The following is a 21,578-nucleotide window of genomic DNA, read 5'->3' as shown; positions in this document are numbered from 1 at the left end:
CGAGGTAAAGCAAGTCGCTTGTGCAACGTTCACACTATTCAAACGTAACGCTGCTGCGAAACTGTGTGTGTGTCCAGAGCAGTTTGACATTTTAAGTTCTTCTGAGAACTAGTGCCTTCTCAGAGGCTCTGGCAGTTAAACCAGGATGGTAACACTAAACGCTACCACAGAGGCACCCGGCAGCCATTTTATATGTGTGGGTGCCATGCCAACCAGCTTTTCTGATGGCGGTCTGCTAGAGGAGCATCTATAGTGGTGGAAACATTTCCCCTAAAATAGTTGTCTGGAGAGAATAATAATGAGTACACTGATGATGGGAACACACACACAGCGCTTTAGGAGGCACCTGTCATGATTTGCCATTCCATGTCTGTCGTATACTTAATCTAACTGACATTTGAGTTGACTTTCAGATTCTACATCCCTGACTCAAAAATAAAGTATTATTACTGACAGCTCAATTATTAGTTGATGGTAAGTGATTATTGACTCGCATGGACCAAATGATAGCCAAGTGTCTGACTGTTGGCCACTTATGCTGTTCTCACTGTTCCCTCTACAGCATAAACATTGGTCCAAATACAGACCCTTGGGGTACCTCGGCGTAGGATTTTGATTTAGATCTATAGGATGGTACATCTTGAAACGAACTGAACATTTGTCATTCCCCGTATTTTAATGTGCCTTTCAGGTCTCTCCAAGTAAAGTAGCGAGAAGGAGGCGATAAGATCAGAGGTACGGTGGTGGGGAGAGGATGATCTGAAACAACACTGTGAGAACGATAGAAAAAAGACAGATTGGGGGAGGCTGAGATGACGGCAGGGTAGGAGAGTTGATGAGAAGAGTGAGGGAGGAAGGGAAGGAGGAGGCGACTGAACAGGTCATACAGACCAAAAGGTGCATCGAGGAAGGCACCTATGTCAAGCTGCTATAGTCAAGGTTCCTTACAGTTAACTGAAAGGGAGGGAAAACTCAAGAGTGAACAAAAAGAACAGCTAGGGAGAGTTGCATGTGGTAGGATAGGGATTTGAGCAACAGACAGAAGATCAGATGCATCCAAAATGGCGCATCTCAGTGTAGCTGACGACTGAGCTGGTCTGGGGATTGGATTGGGGTCAACTCGGCCGGAACTCGACCTCCGGTTTAGAACCAGTCTCATTGACCACCTGGCAGATCATCAGCAACCTATGACCTAACGCTCTGTTGGAAATCTACACAACACATGCTGGTAAGAACTCCCTCCACTGATTGACTCCTACTTTATGCCTAGGTTCTTAACCTCTAGGTTAGTAGAGAATAAGCTAGAAGTGAAAAAGTAACTTGTTGATTTATTCACCTGGGTTGGGGTCAGTTCAATTTCAATTCAGAAAGTAAACCAAATTCCAATTCCACATTTTCCCCAGTGAAAAGCATTGAAGAGTATTGGAGTTTCAGTGTACTTCTGGAATTGACCCCATCCCTGGTACTCAGCAATGTTGATTAACCCACGATGAATTCCAAATGGAGACATGTTCACAAGGTTATAGATATAAATTACTTTGACTGAATCTGAATGTTCTTCAACGTCATGGCCACCCGCCCATGGCCCAGGTTTTCTGAACTCCTCAGGTTCAGCAGCTCTGTACTATACCACCTAATTGGATCTAAGCTAGCCCTTCAGATCAGCCGTCCCTCGCTCCCCCCCCCCTCTCTCCCTACCAAATCTAGACCAGTCTGAATTTGGCAGAAAAGTCACCCTCATGGCTCTCTCCAGGAGGAGTGTCGAGACACAAAATAGACACCATTTGTCACAACGATGGGCCCGTTTGAGTTCAACTCACTACCTATTAAAAGGTTTGGAGGGAGCAAGGTTCTGCAAATGAGTAAATGCCAGCCCTATGGTACCACACCGTAGTGTCATTGTAGTCGTGTCTGTTCTTGAGGTAGTCTTATTTTGTGTCAGTTTTGCATGGAGTTTTACTGTAGATATTATGTGACATACAGAAAGGTGTCTGATTTACACACAGTGTGTTAAGAGTGTGCTGGTATTTTCTTTAACTTTAAAATGCAGGAAATCCGTTTCCTGGCATTAGGAAGCTGAACTGAACCGCTGATAGTGATAGTTAGCAAGAAAGTTAGAGATGGCATGTGTGAAATGGAGAATCAAAAACCACAAGGAAGGAAAATGACATGATGATAACAATGACAACCGCATTCCTATTCATTCAGAGGTGATATTTTTCAAAAATGTTAGGGGCCATTATTTTGTCTAGGACAAAAAATATCACTTTATATTGAGAATCTCCATTTAACTTGCTTCTTAGTTCAAGACAATTCTTAAATTGGGTCAGAGAAGACAGCATAATAATGCTTTAATAGTGTCGTGTCAAAAGTGTCATCTGACTGGATGAGTTTGTGCTTGTGTTATTCCTGCAGACAGTGATGGAGGTGTCTGTGCAGCTGTATGCGTTGCTGTTGGGTGGAGCGGTCGCCCTGTCACTCATCCTGTTGACTGGCCTGTGTCTCAGCTGCAGAAGACACAACCTGCCTAGTAATACCAAGGCTTCGTTCCTGTACCTTTTTTGAGGGAATCAATAAAGTTGTATTGAATTAAATTGGGCTCTATGTAGTAAATATTGTCGCTGTAAATGAAAGTGTTCTTCTCAGTCAGCTTAACTGGTAAAATAAGGGTTAAATGTCAATAATTAGAAATAATAAAGCGCATTTACAGAACATCATTTTCTTTCTCCTCAGCGTCCATTCAGCAGCGTTACAGTGAGGATTACACTCAGCAGTAAGCACTTTTTCATTAAACAACTATTCAGTGCCTATTAATAAAAATGAAACCAAATATTCAAAAGTTTGTGTGGCGCTTGTAATATATGTCCGGTGCACTGTTTAAGTGTACCAGACGAGATGACCAGAAGTGCGCCTGAATGTTTGCACAAATCTCCAGCTGATATCCGTGCATGTACAAACCTCTACCAACGCTCTGATTTCTTCCCCACTCAGCACCCCAGGTTTTGGCTTGGCCCACCCACCATGTGAGTATGTGTGTGATGACTAAAGTTCTACCCAAATCTTTTCATGAAACATCTTCAGAAAAATTGATGTTGATGATGAACCTTCTTTCTCAGACAACCCCTCTGCTGCCACAAGCTGGGGTGCTCCCCCTTCCAGCCTTCTTTCACCCATGTGAGCTACTACACACACAAACACACACGCACACAGACAATGACTCATATTACCCGTCAAGTGAAATGTACCTGCCTTTCTATCCCACAGTTCACCACAGATCGTTCTGAGACCGAACTCTGTCACACCGACTGAAAATGGTGAGATGTCTCGCTCTTCCTCTACATCAAATGTTTATTTTCTCCACTTGTTTTCTTCCTTCCTCCGCCACTATCTCGATAGTGTTCCTTCCTTCTTAATAGTTTGCTTTTTTTCTTGCAGAGAGTAATGACGGCTATGAGAGTCCAGGAGATGGTAATGTAAACGTTATATCCTACCGTGTTCAGTAACATTGATCCCCTCAAACTTGTGTGTACAGTAACTGTTGAAGAAGTTTTGAAAAATGGCACATTGCTACTTAGGTGAAAATGTGTGTGTTTTATTGTCACATACACCAAATGGGTGCAGTGAAATGTATTGTTTTACAGGGTCAGCCATATTGAGCCAGGGTTAAGTGTCTTGCTCATGGACACATTTTTCACCTTGTTGGCTTCTGTGTTTGAACCAGAAACTTTTTGGCTACGGGCCCAAAGCTCTAACCGCTAGGCTACTGTACCTGCCTACATGTGCACCTACTCACATTCATTCAGATATTTGGACATTAAACCATTCATACAGTGCCTTCGGAAAGTATTCAGACCCCTTGACTTTTTCCACATTTTGTTAAGTTTTCAGTCTTATTCTAAAATGTATTAAATTGTTTTTCCCTCATCTACATACAATACCCCATAATGACAAAGCATTTAAATATGTATTCAGACCCTTTACTCAGTACTTTGTTGAAGCACCTTTTGCAGAGATTACAGCCTTGAGTCTTCTTGGGTATGACACTACCAGCTTGGCACACCTGTATTTTGGGAGTTTCTCCCATTCTTCTCTGCAGATCCTCTAAAGCTGTGTCAGGTTGGATGGGGAGCGTTGGTGCACAGCTATTTTCAGGTCTCTCCAGAGATGTTAGATTGGGTTGAAGTCCGGGTTCTGGCTGGGTCACTCAAGGACATTGAGACTTGTCCCGAAGCCACTCCTGCGGTGTCTTGGCTGTGTGCTTAGGGTCATTGTCCTGTTTTGAAGGTGAACCTTCATCCCAGTCTGAGGTCCTGAGTGCTCTGGAGCAGGTTTTCATCAAGGATCTCTCTGTACTTTGCTCCATTCATCTTTGCCTGGATCCTGCTAGTCTCCCAGTCCCTGCCGCTGAAAAACATCCCCACAGCATGATGCTGCCACCACCATGCTTCACCGTAGGGAATGGTGCCAGGTTTTCTCCAGACGTGACGCTTGACATTCAGGCCAAAGAGTTCATTCTTGGTTTCATCAGACCAGAGAATTTTGTTTCTCATGGTCAGAGTCCTTTACGTGCCTTTTGGCAAACTCCAAGCGGCCTGTCATGTGCCTTTTTACTGAGGAGTGGCCTGATTGGTGGAGTGCTGCAGAGATGGTTGTCCTTCTGGAAGGTTCTCCCATCTCCACAGAGGAACTCTAGAGCTCTGTCATTGACCATCGGGTTCTTGGTCACCTCCCTGACCAAGACACTTTTCCCCCGATTGCTCAGATTGGCTGGGTGGCCAGCTCTAGGAAGAGTCTTGGTGGTTCCAAACTTCTTCCATTTAAGAATGATGGAAGCCACTGTGTTCTTGGGGACCTTCAATGCTACAGAAATGTTTTGGTACCCTTCCCCAGATCTGTGCCTTGACACAATCCTGTCTTGGAGCTCTACGGACAATTCCTTTGACCTCATGGCTTGGTTTTTGCTCTGACACGCACAGTCAACCTTATATAGACAAGTGGGAGCCTTTCCAAATCATGTCCAATCAATTGAATTTATCACAGGTGGACTCCAAGATGTAGAAATATCTCAAGGATGATCAATGGAAACAGGATGCACCTGAGCTCAATTTTGTGTCTCATAGTAAAGGGACTGAATACTTATGTAAATAAGGTATTTCTGTTTTTTATTTTTAATACATTTGCAAAAAAATCTAAAAAAAACAGTTTTTTCGCTTTGTCTTTATGGGGTACTGTGTGTAGATTGCTGAGCATATTTTTCTATTTAATCCATTTTAGAATAAGGCTGTAATTTAACAAAATGTGGAAAAAGTCAAGGGGTCTGAATACTTTCGATGGTACTTCATTCTCTGACATGATTGATTGACAGCCATGTGTGTGTGTCTCTCTCCCATCTCTGTTCTATAGAGTATGTCAACGAGGACAGCTATGAACAAGGATACCTGTGAGTGTTAATTTAATTAAAACAAAATACACTGAGTATACCAAACATTAGGAACACCTTTCAAATATTGAGTTGCCCCCCCCCCCCCCCCCCAATTAGTTGGGGCATGGACTCTACAAGGTGTTGAAAGTGTTCCACAAGGATACTGGCCCATGTTGACTCCAATGCTTCCCACAGATTGTGTCAAGTTCTTTGGGTGGGTGATCATTTTTGAATCACACACGAAACTGTTGAGTGTGAAAAACCCAGCAGTGTTGCAGTTCTTGACAGAAACAGGTGTGCCTGGCACCTACTACCATACCCCATTCGAAATGGCACTTAAATATTTTGTCTTGCCCGTTCACCCTCTGAATGGCACTCGAACACAATCCATGTCTCTGTTGGCTCAAGGCTTAAAAATCCTTCTTTAACCTGTCTCCTCCCCTTCATCTACACTGATTGAAGTGGATTTAACAAGTGACATCAATAAGGAATCATGGCATTCTCCTGGATTCACCTGGTCAATCTGTGTCATGGAAAGAGCAGGTGCTCTTAATGTTTTTTATACTCGGTATATACTGTATGTCAGTGCCTCACTGTGAATGTTACACTTTGCATTTCCAGGACTTCCTGGGAAGAAAACTGGCAATTGTTACTGTGTAGACTGTCTTCGCTAAATTAAATGAATGTTAATTCTGTGGCTATAGAGTACTGGGGTCTCTCGGGTTTTGTGTAACCTCTCTCTCTCACTCCTCCTTTATAGAATGGTGTTACCATCAGTTCTTCCTGGGACTGGGTCTCTGCGTCATTCCAACCAATGTCTAAGCTCCCAAGGCACAGGTAGGTAACGTAGGGTGGAGAGATGACTGAAAATGACTCATTACTTTAGCCCTTTTCGGATGGGATACATTTTAATGGGAGAGCTCAGGTAATGTAATTATGTGCATGAGCACAAATTACCACGTCTGTAATTTGGTAAAACTAATCCCGTCCAAATAGTCCACTGGAAAAACGGACATTCTGGGGTAATAATTACATAGCCGACGTTCTATAGTAATACTAGTCCCGTGTGTAATTTTAGTCCCATCCGAATCTTAGTTTATTGTCCCAGCCCTAAAAACGTCCTGTTTTTCGGCAAACTCACAGGTCATCTCTGTGTTTTGAGGGATATTACAGAGTTTAACGGGTGCTGCACCTAGTTTGGGTAAGAACATGGGAACAAGTTCAAGCTTAAAACAAAGTGCTATGCACGTAGCCCACAGGTGAAGGATCTGTTTTGTCACATATCAACTTTTCTAGTGCCATACTTGTCATTTTAAAAGATGGAGTGGACGATATTGTCAATGGATTAATAATTTGCCAAATATGTCAGGTAATTTAAATGTCTGCATAGGTTACAGTTCATGGTTCTTATTGATATGCATTAATATTTTGATTTTCTCCAAACTGAAGGCCATTAGGTACATATTAGGCTATCCCTAGACGTGAAATATCTTCATGCCTAGAAGAGCCTCCAGGCTTCCATCATAACGGTCAATTTTGAATGAGGGGAAAAAAAAGAATTACTGGGGCAGTTTGATAACGTCCGAATCGTCCACTGGAAAAAAACGGACATGCTGGGGTAATGGTTACATAACCAGTGGTGTAAAATTACTTTAAAGTGCTACTTAAGTCGTTTTTTGGGGTATCTGTACTTAAATATAAAATAGTATTGACAACTTTTACTTCATTCCTAAATAAAATGATGTACTTTATACTCCATACAATTTCCCTGATACACAAAAGTTCTCATTACATTTTGAATGCTTAACATGACAGGAAAATTGTCCAATTCACACACTTATCAAGAGAACATCCCAACTGCCTCTGATCTGGCGGACTCACTAAACACACATGCTTCGTTTGTAAATGATGTTGGAGTGTGGCCCATGCTATACAAAAATAAAAATAAAATGGTGCCATCTGGTTTGCTTATTATAAAGAATTTGGAATAGTTTATACTTTTACTTTTGTACTTAAGTATATTTTAGCAATTACATTTACTTTTGATACTTAAGTATAGTTAAAATCAAATACTTTTAGACTTACTCAAGTAGTACTTTACTGGGTGACTTTTACTTGAGCAATTTTCTATTTACTTTTACTGAAGTATGACAATGTATACTTTTTCCACATAACTGACGTTCTATAGTAATACTAGTCCCGTGCGAATAGGGCTTTAAAGACACTTAAACACATGGATATTACACAATACATACACAATAAAACATTTCAGTTCAATTCAGTTCAGTTCCAATTCATGACAATATATATTCAAACCTTATCGCAGAAGTTCAGCTTTACAGCGTGATTGAAATGTAAAGGCTACGTTCCCGCTTTGGCGAAAACTGCATTCAAGGTGAACGCTTCAAATTACTTTAACATTTCTGGTGCCCAATCTGGAACGCTTCAGCGATGCAGCTTGAATAGAGCACTCATTTGCATGTATATGTTGCCAGCAGCAGCATAGTTATTTCCTCATTCAAGTTTTTGTGAAGCACATGTGCAGAACATTATACAGAGGTTTAGAAATCAGGAAAAGGCGTCTTGATGGGCCATGAAATATTATTAATAAAATGCTGTCTGGAGTATTCACATCGTGTTTGTATGATATGTCAATGTGAAGCAGAGGAGGACAAAGAGCAGGGTGAGTGACGCAATAGAAATCCATCCTGTAGGTTTATCAGTATAAACATCACAATGGTTTTAGGCTGGAGTGTACATATACAGTATATTCCTCAATCCTGTGTGTGTTTGTGTGTTCACAGAAAACAGTGGCGCGGTTGACAATATGAAAATCAATATGAATGTCGACGTGGAAAAGAGTGATGACAGTGATGACGGCAGCAACGACTATGTCAATACTAAAGGTATGGCCCACATTGGCACATTGAATAGAATCTAACTTTTCAGGGATGTTCCTGATTTTAAATCAGGAATCTCTGCTTTTTTGACAGTTGTAATAACCCATGGAACTCTTTATGCCTTGGAAGGAGTGAGCTCTTTAAAACGGATTACTAACCTGGATTGTCATCCCTGTGTTTTTGAGCGATATTAGAGTTTAACAGGTGCTGCACCCAGTTTGGGTATGAATATGGGAACAAATTGATGCTTAAAACAAAGTGCTATGCATGTAGCCTAAAGACAAATGATCTGTTTTGTCACATATCAACTTTCTTTGTGCCATACTTCTCTTTTAAAAGATGAAGTGGACGATATTGTGCCAATTAATTGATAAATTGCCAACTACGTCAGGTAATTAAATGTCTGCATAGGTTACAGTTCATGGTTCTTATAGACCCTTTTCCAGTGCACGACACATTGACGTCACGCAAAGATGCTCGCGACTCTTGGCGACAGTAAGAAAGTCATCGCCATCTGCGCCCATTCAACACAGCCTAGCCTTAAGGTTGTATTACTTTTAAACAAATAAACTGTTAGGGGTTCTCATACTCTTACAATTATGTTTTGATTATTGCTTGAACAGTCACTAGGATTAGGTTTGGTTGTGATCTTTGCAAAATAACTTTTGGATGCAGCAGTTGTTAGCTAGAATGCTAATGCTCATTGATATAGGCTGTAGCAAAAGCTAGCCAAAGAGCCATTTTACTGGTTGAAGTGTTTTAAAAAAAAAAATGTATAATGCAGTTGATTTGCGATGATTACACAAACAGTATATTAAGTAGGACATTCATAGGAGCCTTAAAATCCAATTATAATCCAAAAGTAGTGTGAAATGCACTCATAAGCAACATGTAAATAGAGGCATTTTTTGCTGGCGTTCTATAAGAACTCCCCTTTGTTCTGCTTCCAAATTGCGTGCACCGCCCTCTTGCGGCAATGTTTGTAAACGCATAAAGGGGTCTATAGATATGCATTATTATTTGAACTGAAGGTCAATATTGACCTATCTCTAGACATGTGAAATATTTTCACGCCTAGAAGAGCCTCCAGGCTTCCGTCAAAACGGTCAATTTTGAATGAGGGAAAAAAGAATTACAGGGGCAGTTTGGTAAAATTACTGACATGCTGGGGTAATAATTACAGAACTGACGTTCTATAGTAGTCCCGTGTGAATAGAGCTTTAAAGACACTTAAACACATGGATATTACACAATAAAACATTTCAGTTGAGATCACAAGTCCAATGCATGACAAATATGTACATTTAGGAAACCCTGAGTTTTGTTCTTTTTAAGGGCTGTATCCATCCTTATCGCAGCATTGCAGCGTGATTGAAATGTAAAGGCTTCGCAATCTGGAACGCTTCATCGATACAGCTTGAATTGAGCACTAATTTGCATGTACGTAAATGTTGCCACCACCAGCAGATTTATTTCCGCATTCAAGTTTTTGTGAAACGTGCAGAACATTATAGAGGTTTAGAAATCTGGAAAAGGCGTCTTGGTGGGCAATTAAATATTATTGATAAAATGCTGTCTCGAGTATTCACATTGTGTTCATATGATATGTCAATGTGGTGCAATAAAAATCTGTCCTGTACGCTTATCAGTATAAACATCACATGGGTTGTGGACTGGAGTGTACATATACAATGCATTCGGAAAGTATTCAGACCCCTTCACTTTACACATTTTGTTAAGTTACAGCCTTACTCTAAAATTGATGAGGATTTTTTATTTTTAATCCATCTACACACAATACCAATAATGACAAAGCGAACACAGGTTTTTAGAAATGTTTGCAATATTATTACAAACAAAAAAACCAGACCTTATTTACATAAGTGTTTATACCCTTTGCTATGAGACTCGAAATTAAGCGCAGGTGCATCATGTTTGCATTGATCATCCTTGAGACGTTTCTACAACTTCATTGGAGTCCACCTGTGGTAAATTCCATTGATTGGACATGATTTGGAAAGGCACACACCTGTCTATATAAGGTCCCACAGTTGACAGTGCGTGTCAGAGTAAAAACCAAGCCATGAGGTCGAATGAATTGTACGTAGAGCGCTGAGACAGGATTGTGTCGCGGCACAGATCTGGGAAGGGTACCAAAAAAATTCTGTAGCATTGAAGGTCCCCAAGAACACAGTGGCTTCCATCATTCATAAATGGAAGAAATTTAGAACCACCAAGACTCTTCTTAGAGCTGGCCGCCCAGCCAAACTGAGCAATCGGGAGAAAAGGGTCTTGGTCAAGGAGGTGACCAAGAACCTGATGGTCACGCTGACAGAGCTCTAGAGTTCCTCTGTGGAGATGGGAGAACCTTCCAGAAGGACAACCATCTCTGCAGCACTCCACCAATCAGGCCTTTATGGTGGAGTGGCCAGACGGAAGCCTCTCCTCAGTAAAAGGCACTTGACAGGCCGCTTGGAGTTTGCCAAAAGCACGTAAAGGACTCTCAGACCATAAGAAACAAGTTTCTCTGGTCTGATGAAACCAAGATTGAACTCTTTAGCCTGAATGCCAAGGGTCACGTCTGGAGGAAACCAGGCAGCGCTCATCACTTGGGCAATACCATCCCTACGGTGAAGCATGGTGGTGGCAGCATCCTGCTGTAGGGATGTTTTTCAGTGGCAGGGACTGGGAGACTAGTCAGGATTGAGGCAGAGATTAACGGAGCAAAGTACAGAGAGATCTTTGATGAAAACCTGCTCCAGAGCACTCAGGACCTCAGACTGGGGCAACGCTTCACCTTCCAACAGGACAACGACCCAAAGCACACAGCCAATGAGTGGCTTCGGGACAAGTCTCAATGTCCTTGAGTGGCCCAGCCAGAGCCTGGACTTGAACCCGATCGAACATCTCTGGAGAGACCTGAAAATAGCTCTGCAGCGATGCTCCCCATCCAACCTGACAGAGCTTGAGGGGTAATCACTGCAAAAGGTGCTTCAACAAAGTACTGGGTCTGAATACTTACGTAAATGTGATATTCCAATTTTTTGTTTTTAATACATTTGCAAAATGTTCTAATAAACAGTTTCTGCTATGTCATTATGGGATATTGTGTGTAGGTTGATGAGGGGGGGAAACTATTTCATCCATGTTAGAATAAGGCTGTAACGTATCAATGTGGGAAAAGTGAAGGTCTGAATACAATTTCAAATGCATTCTATACCTCAATCCTGTGTGTGTTCTCACAGAAAACAGTGACGAGGAGGGCAATATGAATGTCGACGTGGGAAAGAGTGACGACAGTGATGAAGGCAGCAACGACTATGTCAATACTAAAGGTATGGCCCACATTGGCACATTGAATAGAATCCAACTTTTCAGGGATGTTCCTGATTTAATCAGGAATCCCTGCTTTTTTGACAGTTGTAATGACCCATGGAACTCTTTATGCCTGGGAAGGATTGAGCTCTTTAAAACTGATTACTTTATTACTAACCTGGATCGTCATCCCTGTGTTTTGAGGGACATTAGAGCTTTAACAGATGCTGCACCTAGTTTAGGTAAAAACATGGAAACAAGTTCATGCTTAAAACAAAGTGCTATGCACGTAGCACACAGGTGAAGGATCTGTTTTGTCACATATCAACCTTCCTAGTGCCATACTTCTCTGTTTAAAAGATAACGTGGACGATATTGTGCCAATGAATTGATAAATTGGCAAATATGTCCGGTAATTAAATGTCTGCATAGGTTGCAGTTCATTGTTGCTATTGATATGCATTATTATTTTGACTTTCTCCGAACTGAAGGCCATTAGGTCAATATTAGCTATCCCGAGACATTTGAAGTATCTTCATGTCTAGCAGAGCCTTCAGACTACCGTCATAATGGTCAATTTTGAATGAGGGAAAAAAAATTATTACAGGGGCAGTTTGGTAAAACTAATCCCGTCCGAATTGTCCACTGGAAACACTGAAATTCTGGGGTAATAATTACATAACCAACGTTCTATAGTAATACTAGTCCCTTGCGAATAGGGCTTTTGTGACATCTTGTGGTTGAATGCTTTTGAATTTTTTATTGATATCCAAATAACACTTAAATACATGGATATTACAATATATAAATAATTTAAAAAAAATAAGTTCAAGTCATAAGTGAAATGCATGACAATACAGTGCCTTTGGAAAGTATTTAGACCCCTTGACTTTTTCCACATTTTGTTACGTTACAGCATTCTAAAATTGATTAAATTGTGTTTTTTCCTCATCAATCTACACACAATACTCCATAATGACAAAGCAAAAACAGGTTTTAGAATTTTTTTGCTAAATTATAAAAAATCTAATACTTTTGTAAAAACACCTTTTACTCAGTACTTTGTTGAAGCGCCTTTGGCAGTGATTAGAGCCTCGAGTCTTGTTGGGTATGACGCTACAAGCTCGGCCCACCTGTATTTGGGGAGTTTCTCCCATTTTTCTCTGCAAATCCTCTCAAGCTGTCAGGTTGGATGGGGAGCGTCGCTGCACAGCTATTTTCAGGTTTCTCCAGAGATGTTAGATTGAGTTGAAGTCCGGCCTCTGGTTCTCCAATCTCCACAGAGGAACTCTGGAGCTATATCATTGTCCATCGGGTTCTTGGTCACATCCCTGACCAAGACCCTTCTCCCCAATTGCTCAGTTTGGCCAGGCAGCCAGCTCTAGGAAGAGTCTTGGTGGTTCCAAACTTCTTCCATTTAAGAATGGTGGAGGTCACTGTGTTCTTGGGGACCTTCAATGCTGCAGAATTTTTTTGGTACCCTTCCCTAGATCTGTTCCTCGACACAATCCTGTCTCGGAGCTCTACGGAAAATTCCTTCAACCTCATAGCTTAGTTTTAGCTCTGACATGCACTGTCAACTGAGGGACCTTTATATAGACAGATGTGTGCCTTTCCAAATCATGTCCAATCAATTGAATGTACCACCAGTGGACTCCAATCAAGTTGTAGAAACATCTCAAGGATGGTCAATGGAAGCAGGATGCACCTGAGCTCAATTTCAAGTCTCATAGCAAAGGGTCTGTACTTATGTAAATAAGGTATTTCTGTTTATTGTTTATACATTTGAAAACATTTCTACAAACCTGTTTTCGCTTTGTCATTATGGGGTATTGTGTTTAGATTGAGGAATGTATTATTTATTTAATCCATTTTAGAATAAGGCTGTAACGTAACAAAATGTGGAACAAGGGAAGGGGCCTGAATCCTTTCCGGATGCACTGTGTAAATACCTCAATCCTGTGTTTGTGTTCACAGAAAACAGTGGAGCAGAGGGCAACATGAATATCGACGTGGAAAAGAGTGATGACAGTGATGAAGGCAACGACTATGTCAATACTAAAGGTATAGCCCACATTGGTACATTGAATAGAATATGACTTTTCAGGGATGTGATTTTTTTTCCTGATTAATCAGGAATCCCTGCTTTTCTTTTGACAACCCATGGAAGTCTTTATGCCTTGGGAGAGGAGTAAGGTAGTAGCCCTTTATGAATTGATTACTTTATTACTAACCCGGAGCATGGTGTAACAGGCAGGCTGTCGCAGCTGCACTCAGTGTGTATTGGGGTGCATTCCAATACTCTAATAATGATACCAATAGGTACTCAAGTGCTACACAACCTGGTAATGTGTAATGACGTTAATACCACATTCATTCCCTCATAAGATTTCAATATTACGTCTTCACAAATCAACAAAATCTGAAAGTTATTTTAACTGAAACAATTATTTTAAACTTGTTATGTACTCTACTGATCTAAACAAGTCAGTCATTTTAAACAATAAACATGACATTTCACAAGTTCACTTTTATTTTCACATGCTTGGGTAACTAAGTATTTTAACTCTTGAGTCTCTTAAAAACAATTTATCACAGTTATTTTTTTCTTTTCTTGTTCAGAGTTCAGTCTTTTAAGCCGCTTGGAAGCTTTGCGTGCCTCTGTGGATGACGTATACTAGGGGTAGTGTTCATTCGCAACGGTGGAAAAGCCACCAGCTGTTTCTGAGCCGGGCTCAGAGTATTTGACTCTGAAACTGGATTCTCCTCTTGGTGAACTGTTTCCTCTGTTATTGTCTCTGTCTGAGGAATGTGCACTACAGAAGCACTGGGATAGCTAGAGAACAGACTGTCCTCTGCCATCATAACTGGTAACTCACTTGTTGTTCCATCCCGTCTGGCAAGAATCTGATCGACATGTCTGCGAACCACCTTGTCAGAAACAGGACAAGTCACTGAGTCTATGAATCCAGGAATCCATTTTCCCACAACTGAAATTTCTGATAAAGACAGGGTCCCCCTCCAAAATTTCAGCCCTTGGTATGTTTGTCATGGTTGTTTTTCTGTCGTATGCCATCTATAGTAGTGGTGGATGAAGCAGAACTAACCGGATACACATCCATCCGTTTTGAATCTTCATCAATGATTATCAGGAACATTTTCCCCATGAATGCACATAAATTACACAGGGCCAATCTTCTCCAAGATTTCTCTGGAAACTCCCACGGGTGGAGTGGAGCTGCTGCTGGTTCCTTTCTGTGTTCCTGACACGTGTTCCATGTCTTGACTAGATTGTCTATCTCCTGATCTAGTTTTGGCCACCATAAATAACTCCTAGCCAAGGCTTTATATGCGAGACCCCCTGCTGTAGGATAGCCTGGCGTGCTGGCTGTGGAATAATCACTAGTGCTCCCCACAAAACGCAACCATCCTGTACACTCAACACTGTTTTCCTGACACTGTATGGTGTGAATTCAGTCCCTTCTGTTTGTTGTGGCCATCCCCTTACTACATATTCTCTAACTCTAGACAGTACTGTGTCTTTACTTGTCCGGGATCTCCCTTGCTCTGCAGTCACGAGTGCCGTGTCCACGCACATCAGCACTCTGTCCTCTTGAGCTGTTATGGTGGGTGTTTATCGCAGCAGAAGACTGCTCAAGGCATCTGCATTCCCATGGTACTTTCCTGATAAAGCTCAAAAGCAATCACTTTTGCATGCGAAAACACAGAATCCTACTCATTACTTCAAATGCTTCTACGTCAATTTGTTTTGAGCCAACTACGCCGTGGGACTTGAACGGGGCACCTGGCTCATGCCGGGAGGCAGCCCGCTTCCAAAACGAATGCAATCAACTTTCACCTGGTGCAAAACACGCCTACACGGGCACCTGGGAGAGATTAATCGAACCCCCCCCCACCGTAGCTAAATCGAACCCTTTTCCTAACTTGTAACATTAATTATCCTAACCTGCTATGTAAACACATCTGTGTCCAGAAACCATCAGTTTCATAACACCGGAACTGACCAATGGCAGTTATCAATTGGCATTTCCTGATATCAGGGAACACCCACATCAAGAAACACCCTGAGTTGTGGTCTGCAATTACACCATATTCTTTCCAATGCCTCTTCTCCTATGAAGTAGTAACGCCCCTCTTCCACCCCTGTGCGGCGTCACATAGTCCTAAGTGTTATGTTCCAATGACACCTTCTTCCCTATATAGTGCACTACTTTTGACAAGAGCCCTATGGACCCTGGTCAAAAGTAGTTCACTATAAAGGAATTGGGATGCCATTTGGGACACAACCTTATTCTCTACTCATATTTGATAGTAACTGACCTATCCTCCCATAGCCATTACGGTATGTTGTCCTGATCACATCCCTGATATTATTAAAGTGTAACTGACAGCATCTTAACTACTTTGCAGATATGAAAAAAGCAGACAATCATATCACAAAAAAATATCAGATTCCCAGTGTGCTTCAAAACCAACTTTGAAAATAGGTTTTAAAAATAGGTTATAATTAACTCAAAATTCCATGACATACAGTAAGGCGTTGTTGGCAGAATAGATGCAGCTCAATGCATCCATCTATTCTTATTGTTGTCTATCAACAATGACAAGCCACTGGGGTCTGACAACTTGGATGGAAAATTACTGAGGATAGTAGCGGACGTTATTGCCACTCCTATTTGCCATATTTTCAATTTAAGCCTACTAGAAAGTGTGTGCCCTCAGGCCTGGAGGGAAGCAAACGTTTTTCCCCTACCTAAGAATAGTAAAGCCCCCTTTGGTCAGCTATTTGAGCCAGTAATCAGACTGTTACCAACCCTTTGTAAACCTTTGGGGAAAAATGGTGTTTGACCAGATACAATGCTTTTTCACAGTAAACGAATTGACACCAGACTTTCAGCACACTTATCGGGAAGGACATTCAATAAGCACAGCACTTACGCAAATGACTGATTAGCTGAGAGAAATTGAGGGGGCTGTTTTGTTGGACTTCAGTGTGGCTTTTGACATTATCGATCATAGTGTGTTTCTGGAAAAACATATGCGTTATGGCTTTACACACCCTACTATATTGTGGATAAAGAGTTACCTGTCTAACAGAACACAGAGGGTGCTCTTTAATGGATGCCTCTCCAACAAAATCCAAGTAGAATCAGGAATTCCCTAGGGCAGCTGTCTTGGCCCCTTACTTTTTTCAATCTTTACTAACATCATGCCACTTTTGATTAAAGTCAGTGTGTCTATGTATGCGGTTGACTCAACACTATACACGTCAGCTACCACAGCGACTGAAATGATTGCAACACTTAACAAAGAGCTGCAGTTAGTTTCAGAATGGGTGGCAAGGAAAAAGTTAGCTCTAAATATTTCAAAAACTAAAAGCATTGTATTTGGGACAAATCATTCACTAAACCTTGTAATGACAGTGTTAATCTTGTAACCCTGGATTGTAAACTGTCATGGTCAAAACATATTGATACAACAGTAGCTAGGATGGGGAGAACTCTGTCCATAATAAAGAGTTGCTCTGCATTCTTAACAGAACTAGCAACGAGGCAGGTCCTTCAGGCCCTAGTTTTGTCGCACCTGGACTACTGTTCAGTCATTTGGTCAGGTACCACAAAGAGGGCCTGAGGAAAATTACAATTGGCTCTGAACAGGGCAGCACGACTGACCCTTGGATGTACACAAAGAGCTAACATTAATATGCATGTCAATCTCTCCTGGCTCAAAGTGGAGGAGAGACTGACTTCATCGCTACTTTTATTTGTGAGGTATTGACATGTTGAATACACCGAGCTGTCGGTTTGAACTGCTGGCATACAGCTCGGACACCCATGCATATACCCTACAAGACATGCCACCAGAGGTCTCTTCACAGTCCCCAAGTCCAGAAAAGACTATGGGAGGCGTACAGTACTGCATAGAGCCATGACTACATGGAACTCTATTCCACATCAAGTAACTCATGCAAGTGTAACAGTGTAGGTTCCGTCCCTCTTTTCGCCCCAACCCGGGCTCGAACCAAAATTTGATTTAAAAAACAGATAAAAATACACCTTATGGAACAGCGGGGACTGTAAAGCAACACAAACATAGGCACAGAGACATGCATACAAACACACGATAACATACACACTATACACACGGATTTTGTGGTATAGATATGTGGTAATAGAGTAGGGGGTCTGAGGGCACACAATCTGTTGTAAATGTATTGTAATGTTTAAAAATAAAATGAAAAGGTAGAACTGCCTTAATGTTGCTGTTCCCCAGGAAGAGTAGCTAATGGGGATTTTATAATAAATACATGATTCACCAATACATTTCTTGGTAGTCCAAAGAATATTGCTATCAGGTTGTAAATCACAGCTGGCCTGATACATTGTTTGCTGCCTCCACCCATTTGTGATGCACTGTTTCATCTTCAATTACTAAATATTTGGAATGAAAACGGACGACTGTAACTAAGGCTTGGAATGTTAATCCAATCAAACTAGCAAGGGCAATGATCACATGTCAGTCATAATGTGGCTAATCGGCTAGCACACAAGGCCCGCGGCCCGAAAAGGTCTCAGGCAAGTATAATTGAGTCATGTACTTAATGAAATTACAGCGTGATGTGCTCGCATTAGTGAATTCAACTTCAATTGCGCTGCTTTCGTGTGTCCCGTTTACAGAGCGCAGTGGACGGAAAGTGTACAGACACATGCTACAGTGTACACATGCCACTAGCTAGGCTACCAAAAACAAAACCTGCAATAAGTGCTTAAGTAGCCACACGTCACTTGTATGTTGAAAAATAGAATAATTTTCACGTGACATTTGACTTATACAGTATGTATAATACTTATGCTCCTATATGTGATACATGTAGTATTCACGTGTTTATTACATGTCATAATATGTTACCTTATGCTCATGTGTGACACACAGTATTCACATGTCCTTTGTCACAATACATGTTAACATATGTTACGGGAGCACAATTTCAGTGCTACTTGTAGTCATGGTAATACAATTGAACAAACACAAAACTGAATTTAATCCTATTCATTTTCTTTCATCGATTCTCAATTCAGCCATTTTACTGTTTCAAGCCGTTCCCACTTGTCCCTTTGTTGCACCCGGGAAGTGCTTCATGACAGCGTCTGTGGAGGTAAAGCAACAAATAAGATAAAGAGCACATAGAACAAATAGGGGTTGGGTTCATAAAATTACATTTTTAAAAAATACATACAAGCTTTTCAGATTTAGTTTAATAAGAAATCGACCAATAACGCCCTATTTGCAATGATACAAGCATTTCGCTACACCCGAAATTACATCTGTTAAATATGTGTATGCGACCACTAAAATGTGAATGGCGCCGCACATGCGTGCACAGATAACATAATAAAACGCTACGATCTCTATGCGAAAACAGGACAGAGAATGAGGAAGTGGACAATCTTGTTTCTTATAAGTATCAGTCAAATTAACAAATGTATAAGAAAATCGTGTATACTCAACGACAATACATTGAGTGCACCATACAGCAATGCTGCATTCCACCGCACCGGTGATCCATGCAGTGGCAAACAAAACAATATTTGGAGTTAAATACCTTTTCATTAGGGTCGCAGCGTATTATGCATAGCAGCAAAGGCTGGACAAATATTTATCTTATGTTTTAATGTTAATGCTATATGCATCCTATGCACATAAGTGGACATTTTATAAAAGTCCCATTCAGTTGTCAAAACGTGGATTGGGACAAGCATGCATTGGCAGGCATGCTGCGGAAGGACAAGCAGGCTACTATTCCCTGTCGTTTATCACTACGATTCTGATGCCCAACTAGCTGAAAAAAGTTTGAGGGTTTATCTAATGTTCTCCCGTTAGATTTTAGCTCTGGCTAGCATTAGTTGTTGATGTGCATAGGCAACTGAGGGAGCGAGCCTACCTTTTCATGGTTGTTTCATCAATAGGGCTATAAAGTTCGCAAATGCAAGAGGACTCCCGTAGTATTTACACATTTGCAGAAATCCAGTCATGTGGCTTTTGGCAAATGCGTTCTAAAGGCACACTGTTGCTACGGCCTGTAATCACACAGTCCAGTTTAAAGTGAATGATGGCAGGCCCGTGTGGCAAATTGATGATTTGCATGCATCTCTGATTGGCTATGGTCCTGGACAGGACAGATGTTTTATTTACTGCAGTGACTTAATTGTCCAACCGCAAGGCCGCTTTCCCACTCTATATTGCTATACAATTTTCACAAATGCCTTACTATGTCATTCCCATACATTCTATGAAAGACCATATCTAAGTGCTCCATTGTCAGAAAATGTACAACAAAAGTCTCATTCCTGGGGGTGTATATGAACCGATTTTAATAAGATTTCATGTTGCAAAAACACTGTGTTCCATTTTGAACTGCTAGACCATCTAATAACCAAGCAGGTGGGTGATACCATTCTGAAACTCAGCTCTACATAACAAATAAAGTTGGTACGAACTCCTTTTTTTCTCTTAGATATGTGAAGCCTCCCCATCATGTAGCTGATTCCGACGGGGAGGGAATTGATGAGTCGCTCGACTGCTGGATTTGAGTGCAACCAAGTTTGTCAAAGACTACACAGCGTAACTAACATCTACATAGGGGTTCTGCAATATGGACAAGAGCACTGTGCAACTCACTGCTGTGGCTGATGAAACTTTTCAAAAGACCTTAATCTCATCCACCAGCCGTCTCTCTCCGAACTATGCGGTAATAATTAAGGCATAGGGAGGACATGTAAGATTTATTGTATGGCTTCGAACACCTCTCTTGGTGCCCCAGCTGCTTGTGAGCTACCAGCTATAACCATGATTTTTGTTCTTATCTTTAAGCTTTTTTCTGACTATTAAAGAGAGGATGACAGTAGGGAAAGATAAAGGTGGTGTCAAAGGGCAGTAGGCCAGATTTGAACCCATGTTGACGGCATTACCGTTTTCAATGTATGGATTTGCTGACGACTCCTGAGAATGTTCGTTCTAGTTTACCCATTTTCTCTTAGCTGTATTTATACTTTTTTTTTTTTTTACTGTGGAATCATGTTAACTACATTCAAATCTGGTTTTATAGTTGAAGTTACTTTTGTCACTATATAAGAAATGCTTTGCCATAATCTGTAGCCCTATTCGGACAGGATAAGTTTCACTGGGGGAGCTCAGTTAGTGTAATGTGCATGAGCACAAATCACATCTGTAATTTCAGTCCCATTTTAGTAATACTTTTTTTTTAATAATCCCATCCCTAAGGTTGGGTCCTCTGATAGTGTGAATCGTCATCCCTGTGTTTTGAGGGATATTACAGTTTAACAGGTGCTGCACCTGGTTTGGGAATGCACTTGGGAACACATTGATGCTTAAAACAGTGCTATGAATGTAGCGTAATGATAAATTCTGTTTGGTCACAACTTCCCTAGTGCCATACTTCTTTTACAAGATGAAGTGGATGATACTGTGCCAAATACGTCCGGTAATTAAGTCTGCATAGGTTCTTATTGATATGCATTATTTTTGACTTTCTCCGAACTGAAGGCCATTAGGCTGTCCCAAGATGCGAAATATCTTCATGCCTAGAAGAGCCTCCAGTCATAATGGTCCATTTTGAATGAGGGAAAAAATGAATCCCATCCGAATCGTCCTCTGGAAAAACTGACAGCTGACTTTCTACAGTAATACTAATCCTGTGAGAATAGGGCTTAAACCATGTGTGTGATTTCTGAATGCATTGTGTTATAGCAAGATTGGGTGATGCGCCATGGGTGGCATAGTTTACTATTAATGATTCAAATCAGTTTATGGTGAAATTCACAAATGCTTATGTTTGTCATATACCTTTAAAATAAATCTAAATGAACAAGATACCTTTTCAATCATTTCGCTCTTGCACA

At 41.1% G+C, this 21,578-nt stretch overlaps 1 protein-coding gene and 1 long non-coding RNA gene across 2 annotated transcripts; one reads left to right on the top strand and one right to left on the bottom strand.

The window, feature by feature from the left end:
* The first annotated feature begins 805 nt into the window (after positions 1-805).
* Positions 806-21,549, top strand: lat (linker for activation of T cells). Its single transcript, XM_014192332.3, has 13 exons — positions 806-1,228; positions 2,416-2,530; positions 2,734-2,773; positions 2,992-3,023; positions 3,117-3,174; positions 3,265-3,314; positions 3,436-3,468; positions 5,404-5,440; positions 6,183-6,259; positions 8,227-8,328; positions 11,568-11,657; positions 13,615-13,701; positions 20,174-21,549. The coding sequence occupies exons 1-13, from the start codon at positions 1,223-1,225 to the stop codon at positions 20,179-20,181; spliced, it is 735 nt and encodes a 244-aa protein (XP_014047807.1). The 5' UTR covers positions 806-1,222; the 3' UTR covers positions 20,182-21,549.
* LOC106600741 (uncharacterized) lies at positions 18,524-19,776 on the bottom strand. Its single transcript, XR_001327893.3, has 2 exons — positions 19,601-19,776; positions 18,524-18,806 (listed from the first exon to the last, which is right to left on the bottom strand). It is a non-coding gene; the product is annotated as an uncharacterized LOC106600741 (long non-coding RNA).
* Positions 21,550-21,578: the final 29 nt, after the last annotated feature.

This window comes from Salmo salar, chromosome 03 (assembly GCF_965601325.2).
Source record: "Salmo salar chromosome 03, fSalSal1, whole genome shotgun sequence".
In the NCBI taxonomy this organism is placed as follows: Eukaryota; Metazoa; Chordata; class Actinopteri; order Salmoniformes; family Salmonidae; genus Salmo; species Salmo salar.
Note: the sequence above shows the minus strand (reverse complement) of the source record. Positions and strands in the feature narration are given on the sequence as shown.

Excerpts from the sequence above, each read along its gene's own strand:
- lat (XM_014192332.3), top strand. Across the intron at positions 3,315-3,435 it reads TGTCACACCGACTGAAAATG|AGAGTAATGACGGCTATGAG; the intron begins GTGAGATGTCTC and ends TTTTTCTTGCAG. Across the intron at positions 5,441-6,182 it reads AGCTATGAACAAGGATACCT|AATGGTGTTACCATCAGTTC; the intron begins GTGAGTGTTAAT and ends CCTCCTTTATAG.